At 52.4% G+C, this 12100-nt stretch overlaps 1 protein-coding gene across 2 annotated transcripts in view; it reads right to left on the bottom strand.

Moving 5' to 3' along the window:
* Positions 1-664: 664 nt before the first annotated feature.
* KCNJ5 (potassium inwardly rectifying channel subfamily J member 5) overlaps positions 665-12100 on the bottom strand; it is a 54791-nt gene continuing 43355 nt past the window's right edge. Inside the window, exons 3-5 of one of the 2 annotated variants that reach the window (XM_046638479.1) lie at positions 8287-8443; positions 5654-6592; positions 665-2246 (exon numbers count right to left, since the gene is read on the bottom strand). In XM_046638479.1, the coding sequence (XP_046494435.1) occupies positions 1924-2246; positions 5654-6592; positions 8287-8305 (1281 nt within the window). In that variant the 5' untranslated portion in view covers positions 8306-8443 and the 3' untranslated portion in view covers positions 665-1923. The remainder of the gene's footprint in view (positions 2247-5653; positions 6593-8286; positions 8444-12100) is intronic. The other variant, XM_046638480.1, reaches the window with a different exon arrangement.

Below are 12100 nucleotides of genomic sequence, written 5' to 3'. Positions count from 1 at the left end.
CTCCATTGCCTCTAAGACCTGCTTCACCACAGAAGGAACCATGACTCAGTGCCATGCCCTTGGCCAGAGGACCCTACTGGCTCCCTGGCCCCTGAGCCCATTTCTCAAGATCCAGCCCTTGGGCCCAAGCGCAGGGTCCCCTTCCCCTGAGTGTGACAGTCTGCGAGAGGCAGTTCCCATCTCAGACTGCCTGCCTCCTCTCTCACAGCCTCAGGACCTGGAAACCCCAGCCCAAGGGGAGCTGGCCCTGAGATCCCAGAGCAATCCCCTTCGCTCCGCCTTAACCTTCTGCCTCACTAGGTAAGGAGCAGCTCGCACTCCCAGGGAAGCTGCTTCACATCTGGGCAGGAAAATGATCCCATTTTCAAAGGCTAGTTGGGGGCTGTGAGTTGTGTGGCCTCTATAAATCTGTGGCCAGGGAAGTGTCTGAAATCTCTCTCCAGGTCCAGGTCAGCTAATCGGAAGCCTGTCTACTTCAACACATACCAGATGTGCTTCATCGACACGGCAATCTGCTCTGTCCTCTGGACTGGAAAAGAAAAGCCCTCCGAAGTTGTCCTGCTCGAGGGGCAGCTCTACTCTTTTCTCTCCTAATGTTCACCCCTCCCCGATTCTCGCGCTGATTCCCCCTGCCCCACGTTTCCGAGGTGGGAGGAGGCGACGCTTCTCCTCCCTTCCAGGGCAGCATCCCTGCTCTCTAGCCCAGCCGCCTGGTTAGACCCCTGCCGGCCAGGCTGGGGGCCCAGCGCTTCTGGTCCAGCCTGGACTTGAAAGGGAAGCTGCCTCTGCAGTCACTTCTCACTTTGCTTCACATCCCATAATTTGCCAGATAACAAAGACGTGCTGAGCCCTGAAGTCAGACATCTTGGCAAAAATTGGTGCTGATACTTATTTCAAAATTTGGGTTGCTTGTCTTCCCCTCTGCTCTTCTGCCCTCTGCCCTCCCTGTTTCAGCACCGACCAGCTCATCATGCCCTCTGACATTCAGCTTTCTCCCTGGATCGCACCACAGGCTCTCCGAGGATGTGAAAGAAAAACCACAGTGAAGGTTAGAATGACTTTGAGATTCTTGGGCCAAAAGTACCAGCAAAGCACGAGCTGGAGTGCTCTTCTTGGCAGGAGGTGCAGGGCACAGTGTGATTGGGAGTGGCCAGGAAGTGACTGAGACAACCAGACAGGTGCTCAGAGGTGCTCTGTGGCCCCAGGCCACCTTCTAAGATCTAAGGATGTCAATTAGCCAGCAGGTCACATTTGATATGAGGAACACAGCAAAGGGAAAACACACACTCTTCACAGAGAATGATCAAGATGGTTGAGGGCCTGTCCTCTGAAGCTCTCAAGGAGTGGGCACTGGTCTCAGATTTGAAAGAATTGCCTACATGACTCGAATCAACCTTAAGTCATGAGGTCTGTGAGCTCACCCTAGGACCGGGTTCTTGAGCTTCCAGAAGGGCAGAATCCCTCCTCCTTGAGTTCACAACAAGCCTCAGGGTGGCAGGAATGAAGGGAAGGGGGCAACAGCCCTCCCTCAGTGTCAGCCCCCTGGATGGGGCTACCAGTTGGTCTGTGAGACCCAAGGAGGGAAGTGATCCCGGGCCAGTTGGCAGAGAGAGGAGTGTGTGCGAACAGAGGCCCCCCTGTAACTCTCACCGTGGGGCAACCCCTTCTGGCCTGGCCCTGGGCCGGTGCTGGCAGGGGCTGGGAGGGAAGAGGCAGCATCACCATGGGCCCAGGCAAGAGGCTGCTTGCTCGGGAGGCCCTGAGCTGGGAGGCTCCAGGACTGGATGTAGTCTTTCCCCACAGAGCCTTGACAGCTCCTGGGTCCCCCAACAGCCCCTCAGCTAATTCTCCCCTCCACCCCCAGCTCGACAGCATCCATACGTGTAGAAGACAATGAGGGGAGGCTGTGGGGAGAGTGCAGCCTCACACGGAGCCCCTGATCTCCCGGGACCCTTTCAGCCCCTCTGACTCATCTTCTCCATCCTGCTCAGCCTCTGCAGCCAGCTCTGCTTTAGCACAGCCCCCTGGCAGTGGGGAGCTGGGGAGGTACTGGAGGAGCCGGCCTTCCCGCTTCATTTCTGCCAGCTCCTTGGCACAGCAGCTGGGCGTGTAGGTCTCGTAGGTGTCATGAAAGGTGTTGTAGTCCACCTCATAGAAGCCCTTTTCCAAGGTGAGGACGGGCGTGAACCGGTGGCCCCAGAGCACCTCTGTGTCCATGTAGGAGCTCCGTGCTTGGCAAGTCATGCCTGGGGGAACAGAGGGCACATGTATTAGGAGCGGCCACAGCCATCTATCGCTTCATCGTCCATCCGTCCATCCATCCTCCATCCATCGTGTATCCATCCATCCAATCACCCACCAAACATTTGCTCAAGAGCTGCTTTGTGCTAAGTGTGATGGAGATATAAAGCTGAATAAGACACAGCCTTTGCCCTGGCGGAACTCAAGCTGTGGTGGAGGCAGCAAACTAGAAATCAACATGAAACATTCTGGAGTAGTTTCCTAGAGACTGGAGTGGATAATTCTGGAATAGCTGGAGCTAGGAACATGGTTCCTGAAAACAGCATTAAGGTCTAAAAGATTGAGACAAGAAAAGAGGCAGGAAAAGGATTTGAACGAAGATAAACTCAGAGTCAGTGAACGCGGAGAAGCTGACAGGCATTTAGAACACGTGGGGACTGTTTCTGGTAAACACACATGAGCAGAGGCGTCCTCACTCTCTCTCTCTCTCACGCACCCCCCCCCCCCCCCCCCCCCCACACACACAGCTCTGCTCTTCCATCTGAGCACGCTCTGGTGCCTCCATTCCCTGTCGGCTCAGCCCTGGCATGCCTGTGTTATTTTTGGGTGTTGCTTTCTCTCCAGAGAGGGAGGGCAGCTTTGCTTACGGATGAGGAAGCCTCTGTGCTCAGGGTCACAGGAAGCAGCTTTCTGATATTTAAGCTTCTGCCCGAGGAAGAAGCCAGCTTGTGCTCTGTGGGGACTGAAGGAGCAGGCTGCTCCAGCTCCCCAGCTTGGGCTTTCTCTGGCAGGGCAGCTCATACAAAGCAGACCAGCTCGAAGGCTGCTTCCCACCCATGTGTGCTCCAGCGCAGGGCAACCCCAACACACCCCACACACTGCGGGCTTACAGCCTGCTCTCTGCTCTGCTCCCGGGGGTGCTGCCTGGGCCAGGCCTCTCTGTTTAGTCCTTGCCCCCTATTGCCCAACAACACCCCCCCCCCAGCAGAGATGTAGGTGCCCAAGCTGGGCGCTGAGTGGCCTAGAGCCGGCTAGATGTCTGCTGGCGCCCCCAGGGGGCCTCAGGAAAGACAGTGGGACAGGACTTCTGTGGGAACTTTGGGCCAAGCCTCCTGGGGCTCTCCCTGCTCTTCTTCTGTCCGCCGTCTCAGGAGGTGGCGGTGGGCTGCCCCGTAGCTAGAGATCCCACCATGTCCCTGGCTGTCATCTCTCACTGCATTTGGGAAGGACAGAAGGCCGTCTGGGAGCCAGGTGCCATGCTTTACATCGGTTACTCCACTTCATCATTTAACCCCCAACAACCCTGAGGGATTTAGTATTCTCATTTTGCTGATAAGTGAAGCAACTTGCCCGCACTCACCAGGCAGGTTATAGCAGAGCTGTGCTAGTCCAGCCTCGGTCTGAATTCACAGCCCTTGCTTGGCTCCATAAGTATGGCAACCAATCCATTAACATCATTGAGATCAGAACAGATGCGGGAGGGCGGTCTCCTGCCCTTGGGACCCTGGGTCTCCCTGCAGTCCCAAGCACAGCAGCAAGGGTACCCCAGATCATGGGAGGGGACGAGGTCAACCAGATAGGGCAGATCAACTGCGGCCCACTGACTTTGAGGGAGACGTGAGAGAGGAGGCCGCTGGGCCAGGTTGGCACCCGATCCCCCCACTGCAGGTAGCCAGGAGGGCAGGGGGCAGTGGTGAGGCGTGGCTTTCCTATTTGTCCACATCTCTGAACTGACCCCTCCTTTGTGGCCCCAGAGTAGGGCTCTTCCTCCCAGAGTCTCAGCCCATACTCCAATCCTGAGCCCAGCACCAAGGGCAGCATGACCTGTGAGCCCCCAGCTCTGCTGGAGGAGGCTTCCTGTATCCCGACTGTGCTTACTCCCAGGGCCACCACAGCTGCCACCATATGCTGCCTGGCCAGGCTGCGGCCCCCAGCAGATGGCCATGCAGCCCCCTCTGCACCCGTCCCTGGAGCGTGCTCACACCCCCCAGCTGGGTTCCACAGGCTCTGAATGGCAAAGTTTGTGGATGCCTCTGTCTGAGTCTCCCACCCAGCAGCCAACTTCCCGAAAGGCTGGAAGGCTTGTTGGCCACCTTTGTGACAGGCCCCTGATATTTCAGGGGGCAGTGTAGTGTGGTAGGCAAAGCTCTAGATGTGGAAGTGAGAGACGTGTGTGAATGAAGTTTCTTCCTGTTTGCACAAAGCGGCATGGTGCAGTTTCCATGTCTGCAAAGGCTGACTGAAGCCAGCCCTTTGGTGGTGTTACAAGAACTAGAAAGATATGTGTGTGTCGTTCCGAGCATGACTGAGTTTCCTATAAGTCGTCATTAGGGCCAGACCAGCTGCTCAGTCTACTTGGTGAAAAAAAGAGAAAGGAGAGAGGAGGAAGAAAGGGAATAAGAAGAGGGTACAGGGTTTGGCTGGAGAGCTTTTGTCCCAGGAGGTCTGGCCACAGCAGTGGGGGAGGGAACTCGGGCTCCCTGGAGCCCCACACAGAGCTTGGCCTCGGCGGAGGAGTGGTGGAGCTCGCGGCCACCGGCTCGGTAGCTGAGCAGCAAGGTGCCAGGCTGGCAGCCACGAAGAGGGCATTTCTTGGGCATATGTGGATGTGGGTGCACTATTTTCTGCATGCCCTGTGTTCACTGAGCCAGCCTTCCACAGGGCAGCTGAAGGGCAGATTGCTGGTGGTGGGGTGGGGGTGGGGGGTGATGAGGGGTTGTGCCCAGCCAGAAGAGCTGCTCCCGCGGGCCTGGCGCACAGGTTTATCTCCAAAAAGAGGCTTCTGTGATGTCGGGAATCCTTGAGTTTGGCAAATGCTGCACCCTGTCCTTTGCTCATGAAGTAATTCACGATGGGGAAAGACACCATGAAGTCCCACGTAAAGAAGCCAGTTCACCCTTGTTGAACCCTGTGTTTCTTGAAGTTATCTGATCACAGAGCTCTTTTTGGGTAGATAGCTGCTCCAGAATGGGGTTGGGGCATAGTGTAGCTTGCTGGACATCAGTGCCGGCTTTGGGGTCCCCCTGCCTTGATGTGCATTCTGGCTCTACGATTTAGCAGCACTTGCTCTTGGGCAAATAACTTGCCTGTCTGTGTCTGTTTCTTTATCTGTAAGTTAAAGAAAACTATCTCACGGGGTGTGGGAGAGCATTAAATGAAATATTGTATGTTTAAAGTTTAGACCCGTGCTTGGAAGTTGGGAAGGTTCAATAAATATGGCTGTTATTACTCCATCTTGATTAAAAATACTCCTCAGATCACGAGTTAGAGTCTGGGCTGGTTGATTGTGCCATCCAGGTTCTCAGGCACAAACTTCAATCTTCTGGATATGTACCTATCGCTGGGACTTTTGGAGTCATGGCGGCCTAATCTTGTGGATGTGGTAAGGGCAAAGGAGGATAAAGTGTCTTACCTGTTGCCTCCACCATCCCTTCTAGAATGACCACGACTTCAAACTCCTCCTGGTCCAACTGGGCCCGAGACATCTCCCAGAAGGGGCTCTTCTCGTTGATCTCGTGGGAGATGATGAGTGGCGATACCAGGAAGAGACGATCATCTCCAGTGTCGAAACCCACATTAATGTCAGTCTGGTTCAAGGGGATGAACTCCCCTTCTTTGGTCTGCCGGGACTTGATGAGCTTGGCGCGGATAGAGGCCTCCACAATGTGGGAATTGCGAAGGTCACCCACCCGGAACATGAGGCAGAGCTTCTCATCCCGCATGGAGATGACCGCGTTGTTGGAAAACATGAGGGTCTCCGCTCTCTTCTTTGGCTGACTGATCTTGACAAACATGCACCCCACCATGAAGGCATTGACAATGGAGCCGAGGATGGCCTGGACCAAGAGGAGTATGATGCCCTCGGGACACTTCTCTGTGATCACTCGAAAGCCATACCCGATGGTAGTTTCAGTCTCAATGGAGAACAGGAAGGCAGACACAAAGCCACTAAGGTTTTCAACACAAGGAATCCACTCTTGATCACCAACATGGTCCAGATCGCCCCGGATATAAGCAATGAGCCACCAAATGAAACCAAAGAACAGCCAAGTGATGGTGTAGACCATAGTGAAGACAAGCAGGTTGAAGCGCCACTTGAGGTCCACCAGGGTAGTGAAGAGGTCACTCAGGTACCGATAGGTCTCTTGGACGTTGCCATGGTGGACATTGCACTTGCCACTCTTCTCCATGTAGCGCTGGCGGGGCTTCTTGCCTTCTGCCAGCAGGCGAGTGCGGTCTGTGGCAATGGGGATGTAATCGCGGGCCTGTTTGGGAATCTTCTTCGGGTCCCTGGGAGTGACTCCAATCTCCATATCCTGGTTCATAGCATTCCTAGAATCGCCAGCCATAGCTGGGAGATGTGGAGTTTAAAAAAGACAGGATCAGTGAAGTAGACTGTTCTGATTCACAGAAACACAAGACTTCAAGGTCACTCCTGCCCTGTTCTCTCAAAGGCATATCATCTAGTGTCCAGTAGACCAGACTGTGGAATTCTCAAGGGCAAGGACCATGTTTTCTTATATTATTGGCTCGTATACCTGGCGCCTAGTACCGGTGCTAGTATATAATGGAAGCTCAATAGTTGTTTGTTTATTGAATAAATGAACATTTCCTACATGCAAACTGCACGTTAAGCATTTAAAGGGTTTAAGGGAATCTGGGAGCAATTAAAAAAATTGCAAGAATTTTTTAAATATAGGAACTGCCACTTCTTGCCACCACAATGACCCATTGGAGTTCAATCTTGTCATCTCCATTATATAAGTACTATAACATTGTGTATATTTCTCATGGTGTCTTTCCCTGCGTTCGAGGGTGAGCTCCCCAAGGGCACAATTTTGTGTCTGTTTTCTTCTCTAACAATTTCTGAACACCCAGAGCGTAGCCTGGCACATACTAGGGACTTAAAAAGTACTTATTGAATAAATGGGCGAACAAATAAGAAAACAGTCCCAAATAGGTTAAATGTCACCCGGGCCACCCAACAAGTAAGTGACAGAGCTGATCTCTGGATTCTTGCTTGTCAGGCCCAAAGCCTGTGCTCTTCCCTTTGTCCCTCTTGGTCTCCCTTCCTTTCAACTGGGATCTTAGCAGCAGACAGAAAGGAAAAGGCCGCGTGAGTCTAATTCACCCTGTGGTCACTCCCACCGTCTGGGTGGGCCGTCTGTGGTCAGCTGAGCGCTTACTGACATGACAAACCGCTGTGTAGACCCACCATTAAAACTTTTGATGCAATAATTTCCTGTCCTCTAAGAAATTGAGGTGGGCAAGATAGTAATGCCCAAGGTTTTCGAAAGGGCTACAACTCATATGTGGAAGCTAAAAACACCCCACGAAACCCACAGATGTAAACAACAGATTGGTGGTTCCCGGAGGCAGGGGCTCGGGTGTGCGAAATGGGTTAGGTGGTTGAGAGGTACAAATTTCCAATGACAAGATAACAAAGTCCTGGGGATGTAACGTACAGCATGGAGACTATTGTTAACAATACTATGCTGTGTATCTGAAAGCTGCTAAGAGAGCAGGGCTTCAGAGACCTCATCACAAGAAAAAAAATGTAACTTTGTGGTGATGGATGTTAACTAAACGTACCGTGGTGATCATTTCACAACATACACATATATCAAATCGTTATGTTGTATACCTTAAACTAATACATGGTTATATGTCAATTGTACCTCAATAAAAAATAACCAAAAAAGGCTGTCAAATGTTTTTAGAGCATATGCCACACTTTAAAGAAATACCTCAAAACTTGGAGTACTCAGTCTACTGTTTTTCTGATACTGAGCTCACACCCATTTAAGACGCCTTAAGACTCTAATCAAGCTAGGAAAGACCATGAGAATCTCTGCAGCTAATAACAACTGCTAAGAAATGTATATCCTTCCGCTCATTTATAATCTTCACAAAGAAGCTGTTAGACAAGTACTGTTATTCTCGCTCCGATTTTCAGATGAGGAAAATGAAGGTTGAGTAGTAAGTGCTGAGTTAGTTTGGGACCTAGGTTCATCTGGCTCCAGCCCCAGGGCTTACAGCACCCACCATACAGGCCTGAGGACATTGATGTTCTGTGGCTCGTGTGTAGATCGATGAGCTGCTCCCAGGCACCTCTGGGGGTGCTATTATTCAGCTCTTCTTCATCTTCTAATCAAGCTTTTCTTGATTTCACAGGTACTCCCCTTCCCAGGAAACTGTGTCCCTGATAGAACAACCCGGATTAATATTCTATAAACCATGCAGCCAACTGCCTCACTGACGAACGAGGAAGATTTCGCCCACTGAGGGAAGTCAGATGACCTGGCAGACCTTTCCCTCTGCTGCCTGGGCGGCTGCAGCAATTTCAAGGTAACCTCTACAACACAGTGCTGAAGTCATCAGAAGCGCTGTTTGTCTCAGACATCCGTTGGCCACTTCCCATTCTGCACAGGGCCACCTGCTCCCTGCTCCCTGCTCCCTCACGTGGCAGTTACAAAGATAAATGAAACAAGGAGGGAAATGCTTGGTGCCGCTTTGCAGAATCCCAGGCATGAATCTGCTCTACCCCTAGGTGGGAGACTGTTGACTGAAAACTCAGTCAGAGATGCCCAGAAACAGTGGAAAATCCCGAGGCTCTGTGTGCTCCCGGGGACCCCAACCGTTGGAACCCACATAGGGGCCTGCCAGGAGGGCTGCCCGTGGACTCCGGAACCACTGACACTGGGCAGGGCCGGCGCAGCCCTGGCGAGAATGAGTCATCAGCCAGCGCTCCTGGGAAAGCACCATCTCCTGCCCTCAGCTCTTTTGGGAGAACAGCTTTCTGCTGATTTTCTGCACTGTTTCCTTCTTTATTTTTAAACATACTTTCATACGTTCTTGTAGGAGAACGCCTTGCGCCGTACTAGAAACAGAAAAGGTTTTCTAGGACACCTCAGCCAAGGTCTGAAAACTTTTTGTGTCCAGCAGACAGGAGAGAGAGGTTTACTTCTGATTCGATCTTGGGGTAGATTCTCCAGGGGCTGGAATCACCGCACACGCTATTCCTCGCTCAACCCAGAGTGAGATCTGGATTCCAGCTCCACTTTCAACAAACTAGCTCTGTGATCCTCTGCTATAAATCTCAGATGATATGCTCTGCCCCTCTCTGCTGGGGGCCGGTATGGAGATCCAGGGAAAGAGGATATGAATACAAATGTAAACCTAAGTATACATTAAATATATACTCATCAACTCTCTTAGAATTGACACTTAATGCAACGTCCCATTAAATCCATTTTAAAGATGGAGAAAGAGGTGTGGACCATGTAAGTCAAGTATCTCAAGCCCCAGTGGGCGATGTGCAGGGCAGGCATTGAGTGACAGCCTCGACCACCCGGATTTCTTCTAAGAGTGAGTGAAATGCCCATCTTAGAACTCTTGGGCTCCAGTGCTGTGGGCCCATCAAGTCAAAAGAATTGTCCGGGACAATGGAGATGAGCTTCTTGAATCAGATTTTCAAGATCCACTCTATTAATTTACGCATCTGTCCAACAAGCATATATTGCAGAATGACAGTGGTCCAGCTTCTGTGCTAAGAGCTGGAGATAGAGCAGTGAACAGGACGATTGCAGAGCCAGCCCTCATGTGCTTTATAACTAGCATTGCCGCTGAACCCAGGCTCTGTGCAGAGTGGCCTGTGGGGAGAGAGGCAGGCAGAAAGGCTCTGGCCAGGCCAAGTACTGTGGCCGCTCCCTGCAGGACTGGGCGAAGGCACTGACTTGAGCAAATCCTGCGCAACCTCACCCCCGTTACTGCTCTTCATCTTTAATCCTCTCCCGTGTCCCTGAATGGGAAGCTGCGCTGAGACACAATAAAAGCTCTCGAGGGGGACAGAGCTTAAAGTCCAGCCAAGTGGTTTAACCTCTTTGATATAAAAACACAAGTGGAGAAAGAATCAAAAGAGGCAAAAATCAAAGGAAGTTGTATTTCATTAGTGAATCTGACATCCATTTAAACGGACCCCTGTATTAAGAATTCCACCCCCACCCCTGGCCTGTGAAGAAAACTGTGTCACAGGGGTGCTCCAGAAAGTCAGGGGTCACGGACACAGGACATAGGACACAGCTGCTGGATAGGAACTGCACTTCAGGGTCAACAGGGCTTCCTGGGCTGGGAGCCTGGTCTCAGACTCAGTTTCCCTACTGTGAAATGGGAATAATTTCCTCCTTTCTCTCTTCTATGTGCTGAGTCAAAGTCTGCGTCCTGAGGTTTGGGCTGAGGGAGGAGGAGGTTGGAGGAAGAGTGACGGAGGAGGACAGACTCGTCTCAGATGGAGACATTTGTATACTGTTCTACATGAACCCATATGGTTGTACTTGTTGTTAAAATACGAAAATATTCCAAACTCATTGGTGAACAGGCTGCCTCAGTGCCCCCAAGGCCTCCAAGATTGGCAGGGAGTGTTAAAGGTGTCATGCATCGAGTATGTACAGGTATAGAGAGGGCACAGGAAAGCAGGAAGAATTCTAGATGCCCTCACGATTCCTGCCTCCATATGCACTCCCTGTCTAGTCCCCAGACTTGGGGGTGGGACACTCACGCCTGTGATTAGGTTGTGTTATGGCACAGTTAACTTGAAGGCAGGGAGGTCATCTGGGGTGAGCCAGACCTAACCAGATGAGCCCACAAAGGGACTGGGCTTTTCCTGAAGCAGGAGATTAGAAGCATGAGAGGAATCAGACAACAGGGACGGTCCCTTTGCTAGCTTTAAGAATGGAGGGGCCACATGGCAAGGAGTGTGGGCGAGCTCTAGGAGCAAAGAGCAGCCTCTAGGTGAGAGGAAACAGGGACTTCAGTCCTGTAATCACAGAGAACTAAACTCTGCCAGAACCACGGGAGCTTGGAAGAGGCCCTGAGCTCCAGAGGAGCGCGCCGCTTGCTGACACTGGATTTCAGCCTCCTTAGGCCCTGAGCAGAGAACACAGTCAGGTTGTGCCTGGACTTCTGGCTTGCAGAACTGTGAGCTAGTAAACGGCGTTGGTTTGAGCCATTAGGTCTGTAGTCACTTGCCATGGCAGAAATCTAAAGCTAACGCAGGGTAGAAGGGGAGCCAGGTAAGGAATAATTAGGAAAGCAGACGCTGGCAGCAGACGGCCTAGCTTCCTATTTTACCTTCAGCTGAGGGGTTTTTGGGGAAGTTACTTCTCTGAGCCTCAGTTGCTTTTTCTGCAAAATGGGGATGATAACAGTGCCAAGCAAAGAGGTGGCTGTGAAGACGAAGAGAAAGGTGTAGCACAGGGCCTGGCTTAGGGAGCCCTCCTGCGTGGTCGCTATTATTACCTTCGCTCCAGGGCCGGGGTGGAAGACGGGAAGGGAGGCAGGGGTGCTTCAAGCAAGTCAAGGATGTGGAAGGAGAACCAACAGGTCCCTGGTGCCCACGATGCCTCAGCATAATGCTTCATGGCTTCATTTCGCTTACTCCTAAAGGGGGGCATGTGTGCATCTTACAAAGGGGGAACCCAGAAGAGAGCTTAAATCATCTGCCCAAAGTCCCGCAGCAGCTGCTGGGGAGCGGCTCCGAGCACAGCTCTCTGGATCCCACAGTGGCTGCCGAGGAGGAGCAATGGCTGCTTGGAGAGGTCTTGGATGGTTCCCGTCTCTGCAGGATCCTGGCTGGGAACCCCTCCCTCAAGAAGCTCTGCCTGCAGAACTTTCTAAGAACTCTAGCTTTTGTCCCTTCCACACTGAGGCAGAGGCTGTCCCGGTGCTCAGATCCGGCGTTTCTCCTGTGCCTGACCTGCCTCCTCCGTGCCGGGGCTTGCAAGAGTCTGCTCGACTGCTCCTGGGTTCCTGGACCCCACCCCCCCCCCCCCCCCCCCCCCCCCCCCCCCCCCCCCCCCCC

This window comes from Equus quagga, chromosome 14, assembly GCF_021613505.1.
Source record: "Equus quagga isolate Etosha38 chromosome 14, UCLA_HA_Equagga_1.0, whole genome shotgun sequence".
Taxonomy (NCBI): Eukaryota; Metazoa; Chordata; class Mammalia; order Perissodactyla; family Equidae; genus Equus; species Equus quagga.
The sequence above is the reverse complement of the archived record's forward strand: the minus strand, read 5'-3'. Positions and strand labels throughout refer to the sequence as shown.